General features: G+C 45.4%; 1 protein-coding gene across 1 annotated transcript in view; it reads right to left on the bottom strand.

Moving 5' to 3' along the window:
• Positions 1-1568: 1568 nt before the first annotated feature.
• coq3 (coenzyme Q3 methyltransferase) overlaps positions 1569-20655 on the bottom strand; it is a 28615-nt gene continuing 9528 nt past the window's right edge. Inside the window, exons 5-6 of the mRNA XM_072499589.1 lie at positions 12584-12743; positions 1569-9990 (exon numbers count right to left, since the gene is read on the bottom strand). Coding sequence (XP_072355690.1) covers positions 9779-9990; positions 12584-12743 — 372 coding nt within the window. The 3' untranslated portion in view covers positions 1569-9778. The remainder of the gene's footprint in view (positions 9991-12583; positions 12744-20655) is intronic.

Consider the following 20655-nt stretch of genomic DNA (forward strand, 5'->3'; position numbering starts at 1 on the left):
TGTCCTGGATTGTAGAGCTTTTTGAGTGTTGGAACTGCACTCATCCAGGCAAGAAGAGAGCATTCCATCACATCTTGATTAATAGGGGGATCTGGGGTTATGGGGAGAAGACAGGAGAATGGAGATGAGAAACATATCAGCCATGATTGAATGGCAGAGCAGACTCGATGTGCCCAATGGCCTAATTCTGCTCCTATGTCTTATGGTCTTACACCCCGACATGTGCTTCGTAGATGATATAACAGCTTTGCGGAAGTCAGGAGATGCATTACTCGCAACAAAATACACAGCCTTTGACTTGCTCTTGTAGTCACAATACTTATATGGTTCGTCCAGTTAAGTTTCTGATCAATAACCCTTTGGAAATGGTAGGGGATTCAGTGATGATAATGACATTGAATACCATGGGGTGATGCTTATACTCTCTCATTGAAGATCATCATTGCCTGGCACCGGTGTGGTGTAAATGTTACTCACCACTTATAAACCCACACTTGAGTATGAGAAGGCCTTCCTGCACATATGCAGACTGCTACATTATGTAAGAAGTTGTGAATGGACACTGTTCAATCATCAGAGAACAGCCCACTTCTGAACTTATGAGTCAGGGAAGACCATTGATGAAGGTGACTGGGCACAGGACACTGCCCAGTAGCAATGTCATGAGGATGAGCTGATTGGTCTTCAACCACCACAGCCACTTTTCTTGGTGATGGGTATGACTCCTAACAGCGGAGCCTTTCCCCGATTCCCATTAATTTAAATTTTACTCGGGTTCCCTGATGCCATGATTGGTCAAATTCTGTCTTGATGTCAAGGGAAGTTACTCTCACTTTACCTCTAGAATTCAGCTCTTCTATCCATGTTTGAACTAGGACTCTTATTGAATCTGAAACCAAGTGGTTGAGGCAGAACTTGCTGATTCGCTGGGCTGAAGCTTCTCACAATCTCCAAATCCAGCATTTTTCATAAAGTAGATATTAATGACAATTGACCGATTATAAGGACCAACGGTTACTTCTCTTAGGTGTTTAAATTTACGGTTTCTTATACTGCTAGTCAGATGATCATAGAATCAGAGGGAGATCATTGGCCCACCGTGCCTGTGCAAGCTCTGTGAAGGAGCTATCCAATTAATCCCAATGTCCCCAGTCTTGCAATATAGTTTATTAACGATAAACACTTTCTCTTATATATTGATAATTGTCCTCAAACACTTTGTCATATCATTGTGAGTTAACATTTTTGTAAAATATGTCCTTCCTAGTTGTTATCAGGGTACCAATGTTACATATCCCTAGGACACCAAGAGCTATGACAATGGGAGTCTTATTCTGGAAAGGCTAATGAGCAGGTTTGAGAGAATAACAGTTGTGTTTGAAAAAACAGTGACAACAAAACACAATCTCACCTATTAAGCAAAAGCCTCTTAATTAAAGTGTTGGGTTTACAAAACATACAAACTCTAGTTACAGCAATTTCTAATGCTGGAATCTGAACAATGTTCAGAGATTCTCTGCTGATAGCCAGGATCACAAAAGGCTGATGGCTCATGCCATGCGAGGTGATGACTTTGATTTGATTTATTGTCACATGTACCGAAGTACAGTGAAAAGTATTTTTCTGTGGCCAAGGGAATGTACACAGTATGTACATAGTAGACAAAAAAGAATAATCGACAGAGTACATTGACAAATGGTACATCGACAAACAGTGATTGGTTACAGTGCGGAGAAAGGGATCAAACAAAGCAAATACATGAGCAAGAGCAGCATAGGACATCGTGACTAGTGTTCTTGCAAGGAACAGATCAATCCGAGGGGGGGGGGCGTTGAGGACTCCAGTAGCTGTGGGGAAGAAGCTGTCCCTATGTCTGGATATGCGGGTCATCAGACTTCTGTATCTTCTGCCTGATGGAAGGGTCTGGAAGAAGGCAAATCCTGGGTGGCTCTTCAGACCACTGCCTGATCCACACCAAGCTGAGTCTAAAGATCCAGGCAAGACATCCCAAATCAAGTTGCCAACCATGACCAAAGCTAGATGTCAAACTCTTCAAGAGTCCTACCAATGCCTTATACAATCCTATTATTGCTATACAATAATACAGCATTCTGTAGTTTGATCTTCCTCCCTGCATGACATGGAAGTTGAATGGAAGCAGCGCCATGATCAAACCTTGAAGACCTCAGTAAACGTCTTGAGATGCTGCAAGTGCAAGCACCAAGATTGGCTTGACGAGAATGATGAAAAAATCTTCTCAAATAGAAACAACTGGCATATACAAGTCTTCTGGCAGCCCCACTGTCAACAACCAAGGATCAGATCCATAAAAATGTTAAACAAAAACTCCAGCATGCTTTAAGAGAAATGCAGAATGACTGTTGGAATGCAAAAGCTAGTGAACTGCGACATCTTGTTGAGAGACATGATCAGGGTTTTTACAATGTGAAGTGTGCATGGCCACCCACCAAAGCTTTTGCTGCTGTGTTAACAACTGATGGAACTGAACTAATCACTGATAAGGCAAGTGTAATGAAAGGTGGTGTGAGCACTTTGTCCAACTTCACAACATAGATTCCCATATCTTAGCAGATTCTCTGCATCAAATTTAACTGTTGCCTGAGAAAGAAAGCCTGTCTCTTGCTCCTTCCGCTAAAGAGGTGAAAAGGGCAGTCACATCAACCAAACAAGGTAAAGATCCTGGCCCAGGCAACATTCCAGCAGAGATTTGGAAGATTATTAGTACAGAGCCTGTACAAACTTACAGCCATCTTCAAGTGTATCTGGAAGCAGGAAAATGTTCCACTGGACCTCAAGGATGTTGACATATCCAAAAATTAACATGGCAACTATTGAGGATTCTTTCAGTCACAGAAATTATACTTACAAGGATCCTATTAAACCGACTAGATAGCCTTGTAGAGGATGTTTTACCCAAATCACTGTACAATTTTAAGACCAACCATGAGATGGCCAATAGGGTATTTGCAGCACGACAACTACAAGTAAAGTGTAAAGAACAACATCAGGATCTATATATGCTGTTTGTAGTGTTATGATTCTGTGAAGGAACATTAATGTTGAAAGAATAAATCAAACACCCATAATTAACTCCCAGAACTATGTTTTAAAACAAAAATCTAACTTTATTCTATATCAAAAAGAATTAAATAAGTACTATTAACTTAACATTATCATTTATAATTACTCTGTAAACTCAATTTTACTTTTTGCTTCCTTATACATTACAATAATCTTGAAGGTTTGTTCATTTTTCCTGGGACCAACTCAAAGTTACGCCACAGCACTCCACAATTTAATTTCATTCTTAGCATTCCAGCTGTAGGAAATCTGTTGGCTAGATAGGTAGCATATGGTTCAGACTAACACCAACATTGAGGGTTCAATTCCAGTTCCAGCTGTGATAGACTTGGGACTTGCCTTGCCCCTAAGATTAGACGGTAATGTAAAATCACTACTATCAAAAACCGCTAATAAAATAGTTCAGGTTGAAGCATTAGCAGACAATGAGCCAATGACCCACCTTTTGGCAGAGTACGCATACTATTCCTTGAAATACAAATTATGGGGCACCTACCATTGCTTTTGGCTAAGCAATCCTCAAATCTTCTTTAAAGATCTGTTGACTGGACGCTTCAGCCTTTTGTGTTGGCTTTAGACATACATAGACTGATTTTTGCCAGACTGCTTGCAAAGCTTCTGGATAACCTTTCCAAGCTAATTATTCAGGCTGACTGCTTTTTGCCAAAAGACTGTGAGGCCATTACAGACTTCTTCCACTAACTTCAGACTAGGCAAATCTTCCGTCTTCTTTCCTCCTCTAAACTGGGCTTCAGCTCCCACCAACATTCTGCACAGTGAATGATAAAATTAGTATTTTTCTCAGTTCAGATGCAGGCCTAACTAACATTCCTTTGGCTGTCCCCACTCAGTGAGTTATAGCCTATACAAGACCAAATTTCCAATGCCACTGTCTGTTCCCAAACTCAACTGCTTACTTCTGTCAGCAAACATATATTGATACATTAATCAAAAAAACCTTCTACCCCCAGATCACATCTCCATGAAAATGTAGCATGTTGTTGGATGCTCTCAAACAGAAATGCAAATGAATCATTTTACCTTCCATGTCTCTCTTGGATTCTGTAATCCATATGAATAAGTTATATTGCAAATTGAGTTTTACAACCCTTTCTCCAGACTCCCTGGCTCCATTACAAGGAAGGCCGGAGTGGTGAAGTTACGGATGTTCTCCCAAACAACAACCACAACATAAACTGCCAGTTCTGTGGACATCCATGCCAATCGCACATTGGACACTTCAATCATGAGAGGTCCCACAGAAAATTATGAAGTCACTTACAGCTTGGACTTCGTCATCTAACAAGGTGTCTACCACCAAATGAACAAAACTGAATTGACTTGGATAATAGGAATACTACAACACTAGGAGACATGAACAAATTTAGTGTGTGCAGTTAGCAAAAATGCTACAGTATGCTAGTGTCAGTAACGCCAAAAATGCCAGGAAGTTGAATAACAATAGCTTTCTTTGTATAAATAAATGTAAATGTATTTGAGCTTCAACTGTTTAGCACCAACATAGTTTTCCATCAGCCAGACAAGCATGAAATATCCTGACTGAGTCCAACTAGGGAAGGGGCCGTACTGTACTTGGTATTGGGGAATGAGTCCGGCCAGGTGGCTGACATTTCAGTAGGGGGGCAGTTCAGGAAAAGTGACCACAATTCAGTAAGGTTCGGGTACTGATGGATAAAGATATGTGTAGTCCGCAGGTGACGATGCTAAATTGGGGGAAGGCTAATTACAACAATATTAGGGAGGAATTGAAGAAAGTAGATTGGGGACAGATGTTTGAGGGCAAATCAACATCTGGCATGTGGGAGGATTTCAAGTGTAGGTTGATAGGAATTCAGGACCGGCATGTTCCTGTAAGGATGAAGGATAAGTATGGCAAGTTTCTGGAACCTTGAATAATGAGAGATATTGTGAGTCTAGTCAAAAATAAAGGAAGCATTTGTCAAGGCTAGGAGGCTGGGAACACAAGCAAGTGTGGAATACATGTAGAAAGAAACTTAAGTAAGGAGTCAGGAGGGCTAAAAGGGGTCACAAAAAGTAATTGGCCAGCAGGATTAAGGAAAATCCCAAGGCCTTTTATACATGTATAAAGAGCAAGAGGGTAACCAGGGAGAGGGATGGCCCACTCAAAGACAGGGGGAGGGAATCTATGTGTGGAGCCAGAGGAAATAGGCGAGGTATTGAGTGAGTACTTTCCATCAGTATTCACCCAAGAGAAGGACTTGGTGGACGAGTCTGAGGGAGGGGTAGGTAGTTGGGTCATGTTGAGATCAAAAAGGAGGAAGTATTGGGGGGTCTTGAAAAATATTAAGGTTGACAAGTCCCCAGGGCCTGATGAGATATACCCCAGAATATTGAGAGAGACAAGGGAGGAAATTGCTGGGGCCTTGAGAGGAATCTTTGTATCCTCACTGGCTACAGGGGTGGTCCCAAAGGATTGTAGAATAGCCAATGTTGTTTTTGTTTCAGAAGGGTAGCAAGGATAAACCAGGTAATTACAGGTCGGTGAGCCTTACGTCAGTGGCAGGGGATTTATTGGAGAGGATTCTTCGAGACAGAATTTACTCCCACTTGGAAATAAGTGGGCATATTAGCGAGAGGCAACATGGTTTTGTGAAGGGGAGGTCGTTTTTCATTAACTTGATCGAGTTTTTCGAGGAAGTGACGAAAATGATTAATGAATGTAGGGCAGTGGATGTTGTCTACGTGGACTTCAGTAAGGCCTTTGACAAGGTCCTTCTTGGCAGACTGGTACAGAAGGTGAAATCACACAGGATCAGAAATGAGCTGACAAGAAGGATACAGAACTGGCTCGGTCATAGAAGACAGAGGGTAGTAGTGGAAGGTTGCGTTTCTGAATGGAGGGCTGTGACTAGTGGCGTTCCTCAGGGATCAGTGCTGGGACTTTTGCTATTTGTAATGTGTATAAATGATTTGGAGGAAAATACAACTGGTTTGATTAGTAAGTTTGTGGATGACACAAAGGTTGGTGGAATTGCGGATGGTGATGAGGACCGTCAGAGGATACAGCAGGATATAGATTGGTTGGAGACTTGGGTGGAGAGATTGCAGATGGAGTTTAATCCGGACAAATATGAGGTAATGCATTTTGGAAGGTCTAATACAGATGGGAAACATACAGTAAATGGCAGAACCCTCAAGAGTATTGATAGGCAGAGGGATCTGGGTGTACAGGTACACAGGTCACTGAAAGGGGCAACGCAGGTGGAAAAGGTAGTCAAGAAGGCAAGGAATGCTTGCCTTCATCAGTCAGGACATTGAGTTTGAAAATTGGCAAGTCATGTTGCAGCTTTATAGAACCTTAGTTAGGCCGCACTTGGAATATAGTGTTCAATTCTGGTTGCCACACTACTAGAAGGATGTGGAGGCTTTGGAGAGGTTGCAAAAAAGATTTACCAGGATGTTGCCTGGTATGGAGGGTGTTAATTGTGAGGAGAGGTTGGAGAAACTTGGCTTGCTTTCACTGGAACGACGAAGTTGAGGGGCTGATAGAGGTCTACAAGATTATGAGCGGCATGGATAGAGTGGAAAGTCAGAAGCTTTTTCCCAGGGTGGAAGTCAATTACTAGGGGGCATAGGTTTAAGGTGCAAGGGGCAAGGTTTAAAGGAGATGTACGAGGCAAGTTTTTTGCAGATAGTGGTGGGTGCCTGGAACTCGCTGCCGGAGGAGGTAGTGGAAGCAGATACGATAGTGACTTTTAAGGGATTCTTAACAAATACATGAATAGGATGGGAATTGAGGGATATGGTAGGGTAGGGGTTTTTAGTTTAGACGGGCAGCATGGTCGGCGCAGGCTTGGAGGGCCATGGGGCCTGTTCCTGTGCTGTGCTTTTCTTTGTTCTTTGAATCCTTAATCTAAAGAGTTGCATCAGACTGATGACATCAATATGTGCTTTTCAAAAATAAGAATTACCCGAATCATATACACACCAAGATGTTGGACAAACCACTGTATCAAATGATCCCGGCTACTTCCATCAGTTCAGTCACATTGTTATAGAACTTCTTCAAAGTGTTGTGGATGTGACACACTTGTAGGTTCCTGGCACCAAACTACTGGATCAATATTGTACAGCTTAATTTGAGTGATGCAGTGAAGGATATTGTATGACGCATTGTACAAAGTCGCAGCCAATTGGTTTTTGATTTGTTGAGAATGATCAGAATGTTGCTTGAACTGAAGCAGAGAGCACACAATAGCCTAATCTCTAATTACACCTGCCATAAAAAACAATGTTCACTACAGAACTGCAGCAAATTAAAGATCATTGGCAATACAGAAATGAATGATAAAATCCAATTTTGTACAGATTGCACAATGCTCCTCGAAGATGTGCAACAGGAAGTTTGAACGGTGGGCAAGGGCTTCCATGCTGTCAATGTAAAATTGATCAGCGACTACAAGAATAGAATCATGCATGTCTTCCCATGGCATTCCCATGATTTGTTCATCCTGTGGCACTCAATCGTATCAGCCTTATATGAAATTCACTAGAATTCACTAAATATGAGATTCACGAGGTTGATCCCAGAGTTGAGGGGATTAGATTATGACGAGAGGTTGAGTAGACTGGGACTGTACTCATTGGAGTTTAGAAGGATGCGGGGGGATCTTATTGAGACATATAAAATTATGAAGGGAATAGATAGGATAGATGCGGGCAGGTTGTTTCAACTGGTCGGGGAAAGCAGAACTAGGGGGCATAGCCTCAAAATAAGGGGAGGTAGATTTAGGACGGAGTGTAGGAGGAACTTCTTCACCCAAAGGATTGTGAATCTCTGGAATTCCTTGCCCAGTGAAGCAGTTGAGGCTCCTTCTTTAAACGTTTTTAAGAAAAAGATAGATGCCTTTCTGAAGAATAAAGGGATTCGGGGATATGGTGTACGGGCCGGAGAGTAGAGCTGAGTCCACAAAGATCAGCCATGATCTCATTAAATGGCGGAGCAGGCTCGAGGGGCCAGATGGCCTACTCCTGTTCCTAGTTCTTATGTTCTTATGAAAAGCTGTAATGACTCCAGGATGACTTTTCGGATGTCAAGGGAGCTCAGATGTGCAGTGTGGTCCTTGCAACCCAAATAAAGACTGAGGTCAACAAATTTCATTTTTTAAGTTTGGACGACCAGGGATATGGAGCAAACCAGAGCAAATGGAGTTGGAAGTACAGATCAACCATGATCTAATCCAGCAACGATTCAGGCTCAAGGGTTAAATGGATGACTCCTTGTTCCTATGCAAGCAGACATGATATCTGTGTAGGGAATCAAAACAAAATACTGCAGATGTGGGAGACCTGAGATAAAAACAGTAAATGCTGTCAACACGAGGAGAGAAACAAAGCCAACATTTCATGTCAATGACCTTTCATCGGAACTGTAATAGTTGAATTCTGCTAGTGTCGCAGGCAACAGCCACTTCATGTGGGGCATAAGGAAGATTGTACTAGCATAGCACTTGGTGCTTTAGAGTTTATCCATTTACAGGCAATGCTGTGAAATTTCAACACATCAAAATGATACAGAGCCATATGAGCATATCGGTGCAATTATAAAGTTCAGCAGTTAACAAAGCATTTTCCTTATGAAATGGTATGCTGAACTTACAGTGAGAAGCAAAATTGAAATATGGCAGAAGGACAAATTAAACTCAAACAAAAATGCTTCTATAGTCTTGAAGAAAATAATTCACGGGAGAACAGAGACAAGTATTGTGCATGATTAGAAGCAAGAAAGACTGTAACCATTGCAACTAAAAGGTCAATGGAGAAGAAGATCGTGGACAGCTGTAGTCACAATGGTAAAAGGCTTTTTGGCTATATCAGAAGTCAGATCGCCATTAAAGATGCATAGGACTATTGAAGGATTCATCAGGACCAATTTAAATGGACTCTCGGGGTATATAGTAAAAAGTCTGAAATGATTACTTTGCGTCAGACATCACTACTGTAGCTGAAATTCAATTACAAAGAATGAGTCACACTGTCAACTTGGAAATTGCAAATGTTAAAATAGCTGAGATAAAATGATCAGTTAGATGGAACTAAGAGCCTCAAAACGTAGGGCTGCCAGTCCAGATGACACCCACCCACATTTTTGTCTGTATCTTTAGCAACTTGTTAGAGTTAGAGGTTAGGGCTTGTTCCCTTGGACTGGAAGGATGATATATCATGCAGATATATTCAGAAATAATGAACACAACTCCTGGAAAGAAAGATTGTGTTACTAATTCCACAAGTTTTTTTAAAGAAGTCACTGGGTTAAATGGCAAATGTGGCCCAGTAAACATTGTTCACTTTATAGAACAAAATTCTGCAATGATGCATTGCCAGCTTCAAACTGGGTGCAAAAAAATCAATTCAAAATTTCCAAACAATTAAAGGAAACCTTACAATCATCATTATGATGGGAGAAAAACAATGCTGACGGAGGAGGGGGAATAAGAGTGAACAGGTATAAGAGAGATTTTAAGTAAATTGTTTGAAACAATGCACGTTTTGTTGTCTGCTTACAATTTTGTTTTCCAGATTTAAACGTTTGCCCACCCTTGATGAGGCAGCTATCCATAATCGGTCTGATGAATCCGTTTATATTAGTACAGCAGCATTTTTGTATGAGTACTGGATTAAATAGCTCGCTTTCCTACAACGTGACTGTGGAGCTAGCACTGGATTCCGACTGATTGATGCCATTGTCACACCTGTCACCTGTTTCTGAAGTGAAATCCGATTGCTCTTCAATTTTATTTTTTACCGCATGCAGTGCATAATTTACACCAGCATTACTACTCCAACTCCAGGAACCAAATAGAGGATTGTACAGCATTCCATTGATAGTCTCTACTGTGAACCCACCTGAAAAGCATAAATGGAAAAACAAGGAAAGCATTTAAAGAAAAAAACATCTGATTTATTGATTTGTTACTTCAAAAAAAAGCTCTGCTATGTCTTCACTTTAACAAAATATAAAAAATGTTGAACTACTCTTTATTTCTTCCAACAATGAACATAAGATGTAATTGATATTTTCCATAAAATGTCACCATATTATTCATATTGTCGAACAGCTGAGGGAGATCGTGCATGAAGAATAGAACAGCAAAGACGGGCTCCCCCATTTTAGTCAGGGGAGATTTTATATAAAGAATTTTCTTTTACATCTCATTAATGCAAAAATGGCCTGCCAGATTTTACTGGTTCGGCAATTTAAAGTTATCATTATTTTTCAGCTGTTTTTCAGTTTATTTGTCACAAGTTCCAAGTGTTTGTCGAACATCCTTAAAGCTCAGCAAAATTAACCTCCTACCCAAGAATTCAGATAATCAGCACAAATAAAGGAGAACAAGCTTTTTAAAAATTTATTCATGGGATGCGGGCATTGCTGGCTAAACCATCACTTATTGCCCATTCATAATTTCCTTTGAGAAAGTGGTGGTAAGCTGCTTTCTGTTAGGGAAGGAGTCACAGGATTTTCACCCAGCGACAGTGAAGGAACGGCGATATATTTTCAAGTTATGATGGTGGGTGGCTTGGAGTGAAATTCCAGGTACTGATGTTCTCATGTATCTGCAACCCTTTTCCTTCTAGATAGTAGCAGTCTTGGGTTTGGAGTGTGCTGCCGTAGGAGCATTGGTGAGTTCCTGCTTTGCGTCTTGTAGAAGGTGCTCACTGCTGTCATTGTTCAGAGGCAGGGTCAAATGTTTTAGAAAGGGGTGCCAATCAAGCGGACTGCTTCGTTCCTGATGGTGTCAAACCTCTTGAGTGTTGTTGGAGCTGCACTCATCCAGGCAAGTGAAGGGCATTCCGTCACACACATGACCTGTGCCTTGTAGATGGTGGATGGGCTTTGGGGAGTCCGGAGGCGAGTTCCCTGCCGCAGGATCCCTAGCCTCTGACCTGTTCTTGTAGCCACAGTATTTAAATGGCTAGTCTGGTTCAGTTTTTGGTCAATGGTAACCCTTAGGATGTTGTTAGTGGGGGATTCAGTGATGGTAATGCCATTGAATGTCAAGGGGCAATGGTTAGATTATCTCTTATTGAAGATGGTCATTGCTGGCACTTCTGTGGCATGAATGTTACTTGCCACTTGTCAGCCCAAGCCTGGTATTGTCCAGGTCCTGCTGCATTTGGATATGGACTGCTTCAGAATCTGAAGAGTCGTGAATGGTGTTGAACATTGTGCAGTCATCGGCGAACATCCCCACTTCTGACGTTATGGTGGAAGGAAAGTCATTGAAGAAACGGCTGAAGATGGTTGGACACTACCCTAAGGATCTTATTTGTTCATCAGAGGCTCAGACAAGCATATCACATGTGCCTTTCTGCTGTTATGTAAAAAAATTATTGTAATTATGGCCACGGTGCAATCAGACTGGATGGAGAGGTGGCAGAACAGGAAGGGAGGGTGGGAGAGCAGAAGGAGGGAAAGATCAGATGAGGTATTTAAAAAATAAAATAAAAATTTAGAGCACCCAATTCATTTTCTTTTTCCAATTAAGGGGCAATCGAGTGTGGCCATTCAACCTAGCCTGCACATCTTTGGATTGTGCAGGCGAAACCCACACAAACACGGGGAGAATGTGCAAACTCCACACGGACAGTGACCCAGAGCCGGGATCGAATCTGGGACCTCGGCGCCGTGAGGCATCAGGGCTAACCCACTGCGCCACCGTGCTGCCCCAGATGCGGTATATCATTCATCACCCAAAGCTTGGCTTAAAAATATCAGTGACAGGATATCAGGTTTTTTCATCTGCCTGAACTAAGGAAGTGCAAAGTAAAAAGGTTTTTTTGGAAAGAGAAAGAAAAGAAATTAAGGTTTATTTTGTTATTAATATTTTCACATTTGTGGTGCGTAGCGGTATGGTTTTCTTGCTCTTAGGTCACACTAAGATGAATTGTCATAGCATAGACCCTGCAGTCCATGCTCTGCACAACAGTTTATTTTTATCATTCAAGGGCGGCATGGTGGCGCAGTGGTTAGCACTGCTGCCTAAAGCGCTGAGGACCCGGTTTCAATCCGGGCCCCGGGTCACCGTCTGCGTGGAGTTTGCACATTTTCCCCCTGTCTGCGTGGGTTTCACCCCCACAACCCAAAGATGTGCGCTAAATTGCCCCTTAATTGGAAATAAAAATAATTGGGTACTCTAAATTTATATTTAAAAAATCCTTTTTTACCATTCACATAGATCATTTACAATCTTTCACCTTTATTCAAAATAAAACTGCTTTCGTTTCCAAAAGTATTTAACTAATCCATTCAAGCTATCCTGGGTAACTAGTTCAGTGATAATAAATGAGGAATTTGACTTACCTAACTGTTAAAACAACATTCACAAATTAAAGCATATTTAGCTCTGGATAAATTTAAGGGTAAAATACATGTCCTGTTTCCCATGTACAAAATGTGTCTTTGAAAAACGAAGAGATAAAACTCCATATTACTCACATGACACTAGAAGTCTCTCCAATTCGTCAGGATTGATGAACCTTTCCCATTCATGTGTCCCATTTGGTACAATTCTTAATATCTTCTCAGCTGTTACAATTGCTAGCACGTAGGACAGGAACGTTTTGTTAATTGTTGTTAGGAACAGTGATCCTCCAGGCTGATTAAGGAGGAAAAAATGATTTCAGTTATTTGCAGTTGCAAGCTGCCTGCCACACTAATATAAATCAGCTTAATAATATTTTTTTCTGGTCTGTTGGATGTCTGACATGTAGAAATCCAGTGACTTCCAGTTCAAACTACCCAGAAATCACTTTTCTGTTTTTCCAAGATTGGGTACATACTTTTGCAGGAACACATCCCACGTACCAGCCGAGAGAGTTTGAGGGCAGGTTGGTACAACTAAGGCTCAATGGTGTCAAGTGTGCACAGCTGAATCAGTTAGAACCACACAACTTACCAGAGAGGATCAAGGCAAACATTCAAGGAGAACATTAACCTGCAATCTTAGCTGGAGCTACCTGGCCAAATATTGACAGGCAAGTTCCATTCGAGGACCAGGTTGTTCAGCAACATTGCCTGTGGTGCCTCTGTCTCATGTATAAATCACCAGATGGAAGGTCATAAGAACATTAAGTCTGTCATACAGGACTAAGTTGCCTACAAACCCCTCCACCCCGTTAGGTAATCAGTCTGTGCAGGTACAAGCCATTCTTAGGCACCTGAGGCTCACAAGAAGCAGAGCTCACCATAAGATGTACAAATGCACTACCATTATCCTCATTCAACGATATGCTACAGCAATAATGCAGATCTTTTGTTTTAAATACGACATATATAAGCGTATATAGTACCCTTCAAATATGTATACCCTTTTGTATATATAGCATCATATGATACACAATGCTATTTTCTGTCAGGTTTTTCCATGTGATCATATGTAATGAGGAAATCAGCTGCTGCCTAGAGAACCAAATGGATAATTTTGGGGAAAATTAAAATGTGAAAGGTTCCATTTTAAAGCTGAGATCAAAACCATTCATACAAAGAACAAAGAAAAGTACAGCACAGGAACAGGCCCTTCAGCCCTCCAAGGCTGCACCGACCATGCGGCCCGTCTAAACTAAAATCTTCTACACATCCGGGATCCGTATCCCTCTATTCCCATCCTATTCAGGTATTTGTCAAGATGTCCCCTTAAATGTCATTATCGTCCCTGCTTCCACCACCTCCTCCGGCAGCAAGTTCCAGGCACCCACTACCCTCTGTGTAAAACTTTTGCCTCGTACATCTCCTATAAACCTTGCCCCTCGCACCTTAAACCTATGCCCCCTAGTAATTGACCCCTTTACCCTGGGAAAAAGTCTCTGACTATCCACCAGGTCCAGTGCAGCCCCTTCCCTCGTTGGACTATCTACATATTGTTTTAAGAAGCCCTCCTGAATGCTCCTTACAAACTCCACCCCGTCTAAGCCCCTGGCACTAAGTGAGTCCCAGTCAATATTGGGGAAGTTAGTCTCCCATCACAACAACATTGTTGCTTTTACTCCTTTCCAAAATCTGTCTACCTATCTGCTCCTCTATCTCCCGCTGACTGTTGGGTGGCCTGTAGTAAACCCCCAACATTGTGACTGCACCCTTCTTATCCCTGATCTCTACCCATATAGCCTCGCTGCCCTCTGAGGTGTCCTCCCGCAGTACAGCTGTGATATTCTCCCGAACCAGTTTCATAACTCCTCCACCCCTTTTACATCCCCCTCTATCCTGCCTGAAACGTCGAAATCCTAGAACGTTTAGCTGCCAATCCTGTCCTTCCCTCAACCAGGTCTCTGTAATGGCAACAACATCATAGTTCCATATACTAATCCAAGCTCTAACTTCACCTGCCTTACCTGTCATATCCTTTTGGAAAGAAGCAGTGGATATTACTTTCTATTTTGTAGTACCGAAAATGCTATACAGCTTTTCATCTCAGGACAGATGCAAGAATGCCAAATTTCAAACCGAGCAACAATTTATACTGCACAAGTAAAGGGTGCAGATAGTAGTAGGGAACTACTATCTCCCCCCAAAAGGGCACAATGCCTGGACATGTTCCTTCCTCTTGGTTCTCTGAAGGCAACGGGGGTTGGATGTTTGAGGCTTTTCAGTCAAAATTGTGGTCCAGCCTCAGTGATAAAGAAATATAATCTTGCAGGTAAAACAAATTAGCCCCACTCCACTGTCTAAGGTTAATTTCAGGGCAGAATCCAATCTTGTGTTGGGTGTGCAATGACTTTTCTTTGACTGACTCAATGTGCTGCCCTTGTGAATTGATAGGGTATTGGCTATCACTGGCCAGTTTTAGCCCTCTGACAACAATATTGACATATTCTACCCCTCTGACAACGATATTGACATATTCCATTGTCCACACAACGGGTTGATGGCAGTTGTAATTATCACAATGTAAGGTACTTTCTAAATCCTGATCTATTTCGTATTTCTTGTTTAATTCCTGTCCTGCTGGCTGGTTTAAAAATCACTGACTTTTGATTTTGAACTGAACCCCCCCCCCTTCCGGCTACAAGCTTCCATGTGGACTGATCCGCAGATCCCCTCTAATTCAGTATGCTGTATGGCATAGCCCATGATGTCATGTTGATGGACCTGGCAAGCAACCAACAGGAGAAGCAAGCCCCATTTTGTCAGTTCTGTGAAAGATCCAAACCTCAAGTAGCTTTAAGGCACATTCTCTGCCAGGCGATTTAAGAGGCTCCCAGCCAGACCTGTGGAAGGCAATCCTATGTAAAAGACTGCAGGTAGTAACCAGACCTGTGAAGGGAACTACTGGTTTGAAAGGCTGAAATCAGATTCTCCCACCAGGTCTGTAACAGTTTAATCCTCTGTCATAACGGCTGGGAAAAGCCCAGTCTGAGAACTCTCTTCATGATACAGCCAGAATCTCTACACAGAGATAAGGCAAGCAGTTAAATGGCAGAGTGGATGTAAAATCTGCTGAAAACTCTCAGGCAGAAAACTCCAGTAATATCTCAGGGAGGCTGTGTGTCCATCTGGTGGTCGCATGATAGAATTGCACAGACCTGAAAGGCGATTTCCCCAGAGGAAGACCTAGAGTCTGGGAGTTCTAATGGATGCTAGTCCTTAAAAGATCTGAACTCACCGATAGTTTGCAACACCTCACATTCTGAATAGATCACAGCCTTCAAGAACCTCAACCTCAGCAGCGAAGATCCTCAAATCTCTCACATCCTTTTAATCCCTGTTATTTTTAATCCTTTCCCTACCCTCTTCCGTATGTTTGTCTTGCGTGTGTCTGGGTGGAGGGTGGGATAGGGTTTTGAGAATAGGTAGACCATTGTTCCATTATATGTTCATCTCCTACTCTTGTTATAAATAAACAGTTTGTTAATGTTTTACTTATAAATATGGTGCCTGCAACTCACTGGAGCAATCAAAGGTTAAAGATCCCAGGAAAATACACAAGCTACTGGTTAATCCACTTATTATTTTTAAAAATAATTTTTATTAAAGGTTTTCATAAAATATCAATAACAAAATGAGAAAGAAAAAAGAACCCAACAGGGTTAAGTACAAAACACAATCTAAAAACGCAACCCCCCAAACCCCTCCCCCCGATACCTGAATAATAAATTAACATTAACACCCCGACTTAAGACAACAGGTGTATACACCCCCTCAGACCCTTCCAGTGTAAATAACATAAACAAAAATAAAGTAACCCCCCCCCCCCCCCGAGCTGCTGCTGTCATTCACCAATGTCTATCGTTCTGCCAGAAAGTCTAAAAACGGTTGCCACCGCCTAAAGAACCCTTGTACCGACCCTCTCAAGGCGAATTTCACCCTCTCCAATTTAATGAACCCTGCCATATCGCTGATCCAGGATTCCACGCTTGGGGGCCTCCTATCTTTCCACTGAAGGAGAATCCTTCGCCGGGCTACCAGGGACGCAAAGGCCAGAATTCCGGCCTCTTTCGCCTCCTGCACTCCCGGCTCCTCTGCCACCCCAAATATTGCGAGCCCCCAGCCCGGTTTGACCCTGGATCCCACCACCCTCGACACCGTCCTCGCTACGCCCTTCCAAACTTCCTCCAGCGCTGGGCACGCCCAGAACATATGGGTGTGATTTGCTGGGCTCCCTGAGCACCTAACACACCTGTCCTCACCCCCAAAGAACCTGCTCATCCTTCTCCCGGTCATGTGTGCCCTGTGCAGCACCTTAAACTGTATGAGGCTGAGCCTCGCGCATGAAGAGGAAGAGTTCACCCTCCCTAGGGTATCTGCCCACGTCCCCTCTTCGCTCTCCTCTCCCAACTCCTCCTCCCACTTACCTTTCAACTCCACCACCAAGGCCTCCTCCTCCTCCTGCATCACCTGGTAAGTTTCCGAGATCTTCCCCACTCCCACCCACCCCCCAGAGAGCACCCTGTCCTGTACTGTGTGTGGCCGTAGCCGTGGGAATTCCACCACCTGCCGTCTGGCAAACGCCCTTACCTGTAAGTACCTGAAGGTGTTCCTCGGGGGGAGCCCGTACTTCTCCTCCAGCTCACCCAAGCTCGCGAACTTCCCGTCCACAAACAGGTCCCCCAACGTTCGTATGCCTGCCCTGTGCCACCCCGGAAACCCTCCACCTGTTCTTCCTGGGGCGAACCGGTGGTTCCCCCGTAATGGGGTCCACGCCGAGGCCCTAACTTCCCCCCTATGCCGCCTCCACTGCCCCCAAATTTTGAGGGCCGCCACCACCACCGGGCTCGTGGTATACCTCCTTGGAGGGAGTGGCAGCGGTGCCGTTGCCAGCGCCCCCAGACTCGTACCCACACAGGATGCCGTCTCCAGCCTCTTCCATGCAGCCCCATCCCCCTCCATCACCCACTTGCGCACCATTGTCGCATTGGCGGCCCAGTAGTACCCACAGAGGTTGGGCAGCGCCAGCTCCCCCCCCCATCTCTACTCCGCTCCAGGAACACCCTTCTCACCCTCGGAGTCCCTCGCGCCCACACAAACCCCATTATACTCCTGTTAACCCGCCTGAAAAAAGCCTTCGGGATAAACACGGGGAGGCACTGGAACAGGAACAAAAACCTTGAGAGCACCGTCATTTTGATTGACTGCACCCTACCCACCAGGGACAGCGGCAACGCGTCCCACCTCTTGAACTCCTCCTCCATTTGCTCCACCAGCCTTGTAAAGTTAAGCCTATGCAGGGCCCCCCAGCTCCTGGCCACCTGGACCCCCAAATATCTGAAACTCCTCTCCGCCCTTTTTAGTGGGAGCTCGCCAATTCCCCTCTCCTGGTCCCCTAGCTGAACTACGAACAGCTCGCTCTTCCCCATATTGAGCTTGTACCCCGAAAAGTCCCCGAATTCCCTAAGCATCCTCATTACCTCTGGCATTCCTCCCACCGGGTCCGCCACATACAGCAGCAGGTCGTCCGCATAAAGCGACACCTATGCTCCTCCCCACCCCGCACCAACCCCCTCCAGTTCCTCGACTCTCTCAGTGCCATAGCCAGGTGTTCAATCGCCTGTGCGAAGAGCAGGGGGGACAGGGGACACCCCTGTCTCGTCCCTCGGTGCAACCGAAAGTACTCAGACCTCCTCCTATTTGTGGCCACACTCGCCATCGGGACCTCGTACAACAGCCTAACCCACCTGACAAACCCCTCCCCAAACACGAACCTCTTCAGCACCTCCCACAGGTACCCCCACTCTACCCTATCGAAGGCTTTCTCAGCGTCCATCGCCATCACTATCTCCGCCTCCCCCTCCCTCGCCGGCATCATGATAACGTTCAAAAGCCTCCGCACATTCGCGTTCAACTGTTTCCCCTTCACAAACCCCGTCTGGTCTTCATGGATGATCTGCGGCACACAATCCTCAATCCTCGTGGCTAAGACCTTCGCCAGCACCTTGGCATCAACATTTAGCAAGGAAATCGGTCTGTAAGACCCACATTGCAGGGGATCCTTGTACCGCTTCAGAATCAAGGAGATCAGTGCCCGGGACATCGTCGGGGGTAAACCCCCCCCCTCCCTTGCCTCATTAAAGGTCCTAACTAACAGCGGGCCCAACAGGTCCATATATTTTTTATAGAACTCGACCGGGAAACCGTCCGGCCCCGGTGCCTTCCCCGCCTGCATGCTTCCTATCCCTTTGATCAGCTCCTCCAGCCCAATTGGGGCCCCCAGTCCCGCCACCAGTCCCTCTTCCACCTTTGGAAACCTCAATTGGTCCAGGAAACGGCCCATCCCTCCCTCCTCCCGTGGGGGCTCGGATCGGTACAATTCCTCGTAGAAGTCCCTGAAGACCCCATTGATGCCAACCCCACTCTGCACCACGCTCCCTCCCCTGTCCTTAACTCCCCCAATCTCCCTAGCTGCGTCCCGCTTCCGAAGCTGATGCGCCAGCATCCGGCTTGCCTTTTCCCCATACTCGTAGACCGCCCCCTGGGCCTTCCTCCACTGCACCTCCGCCTTCCTGGTGGTCACCAGGTCGAATTCGGCCTGGAGGCTGCGCCTCTTCCTCAACAATCCTTCCTCAGGTTCTTCCGCATACCTCCTGTCTACCCTCACCATCTCCCCCACCAGCCTCTCCCTCTCCCCCCGCTCCTTGTGGGCCCTGATGGAGATCAGCTCTCCCCTCACCACCGCCTTCAGTGCCTCCCATACCATCCCCACTCGGACCTCCCCGTTGTCGTTGGTCTCCAAGTACCTCTCTATACTTCCTCGGACCCGCTCGCTCACCTCCTCGTCCGCCAGCAGCCCCACCTCCAAGTGCCACAGCGGGCGCTGGTCCCTCTCCTCCCCCATCTCCAAGTCCACCCAATGCGGGGCGTGGTCCGAAATGGCTATTGCCGAATACTCAGTATCCTCTACTCTCGCTATCAGCGCCCTACTCAAAATGAAAAAGTCGATTCGAGAATAAGCCTTATGGACATGTGAGAAGAATGAAAATTCCCTAGCCCCCGGCCTTGCAAATCTCCAAGGGTCCACCCCTCCCATTTGGTCCATAAATCCCCTCAACACTCTAGCTGCCGCCGGTTTCCTACCCGTCCTAGACCTGGAGCGATCCAGTGCCGGATCCAACACCGTGTTGAAGTCTCCCCCCCCCATTCTCAGGCCCCCCACTTCCAAGTCTGGGATCCGACCCAACATACGCCGCATAAAACCCGCATCGTCCCAGTTCGGAGCGCATACATTGACCAGTGCCACCCTCTCTCCCTGCAACTTACCACTTACCATTATGTACCTACCGCCATTATCTGCCACAATGCTCGACACCTCGAATAACACCTTCTTTCCCACCAAAATCGCCACCCCTCGATTTTTGGCATCTAGCCCCGAGTGAAACACCTGACCTACCCACCCTTTCCTCAGTCTTACCTGGTCCGCCACCTTCAGGTGTGTCTCCTGGAGCATATCCACATCCGCCTTGAGCCCCTTCAGGTGCGCGAACATGCGGGCCCGCTGAACCGGCCCATTCAGTCCCCTTACATTCCAGGTTATCAGCCGGATTAGGGGGCTACCCACCCCCCTCCCCCGCCGACTAGCCATGACCCCTCCTCGGCCAGCCACGCGCCCGCACCCCACACCCAGCCCGTTCCCCACAGCGGCATACCGCCATCTTGACCCACCCCACTCGCTCCAGCTCCTCCTTGATCTTAGCAGCAGCAACTCGATTCCCCCCCACCCTCCACCGGCTAGGACCCACCTGGCTGGTTTACTCCCCCCATTGCACTTCTGCAAGTCAGCTGACTCCTGCTGACCCCGGCCACTCCCGCCTCCCCTTCGACTCCTCCCATTGTGTGGCACACCCTCCTCTCCCGCTCCCCATTCACTGGCTCTCCCCCTCCGTTCTAAGCGCGGGAAACAATTCTCGCTTCCCCGCCCCGGTCCCCCCCCCCCGCAGTCTTCGGCGCGGGAAACAAATCCCGCGCTCTCCACCTACCAGGCCCCGCCACCAACCAAAACAGTGCCCAACCCGCCCCATCCACCCTCCCCAACCCGAAAGAGAAAAACACAGAGAAAAAGAAACCCAAAACAATGCAAAGGC

This window comes from Scyliorhinus torazame, chromosome 4 (assembly GCF_047496885.1).
Source record: "Scyliorhinus torazame isolate Kashiwa2021f chromosome 4, sScyTor2.1, whole genome shotgun sequence".
NCBI lineage: Eukaryota > Metazoa > Chordata > Chondrichthyes > Carcharhiniformes > Scyliorhinidae > Scyliorhinus > Scyliorhinus torazame.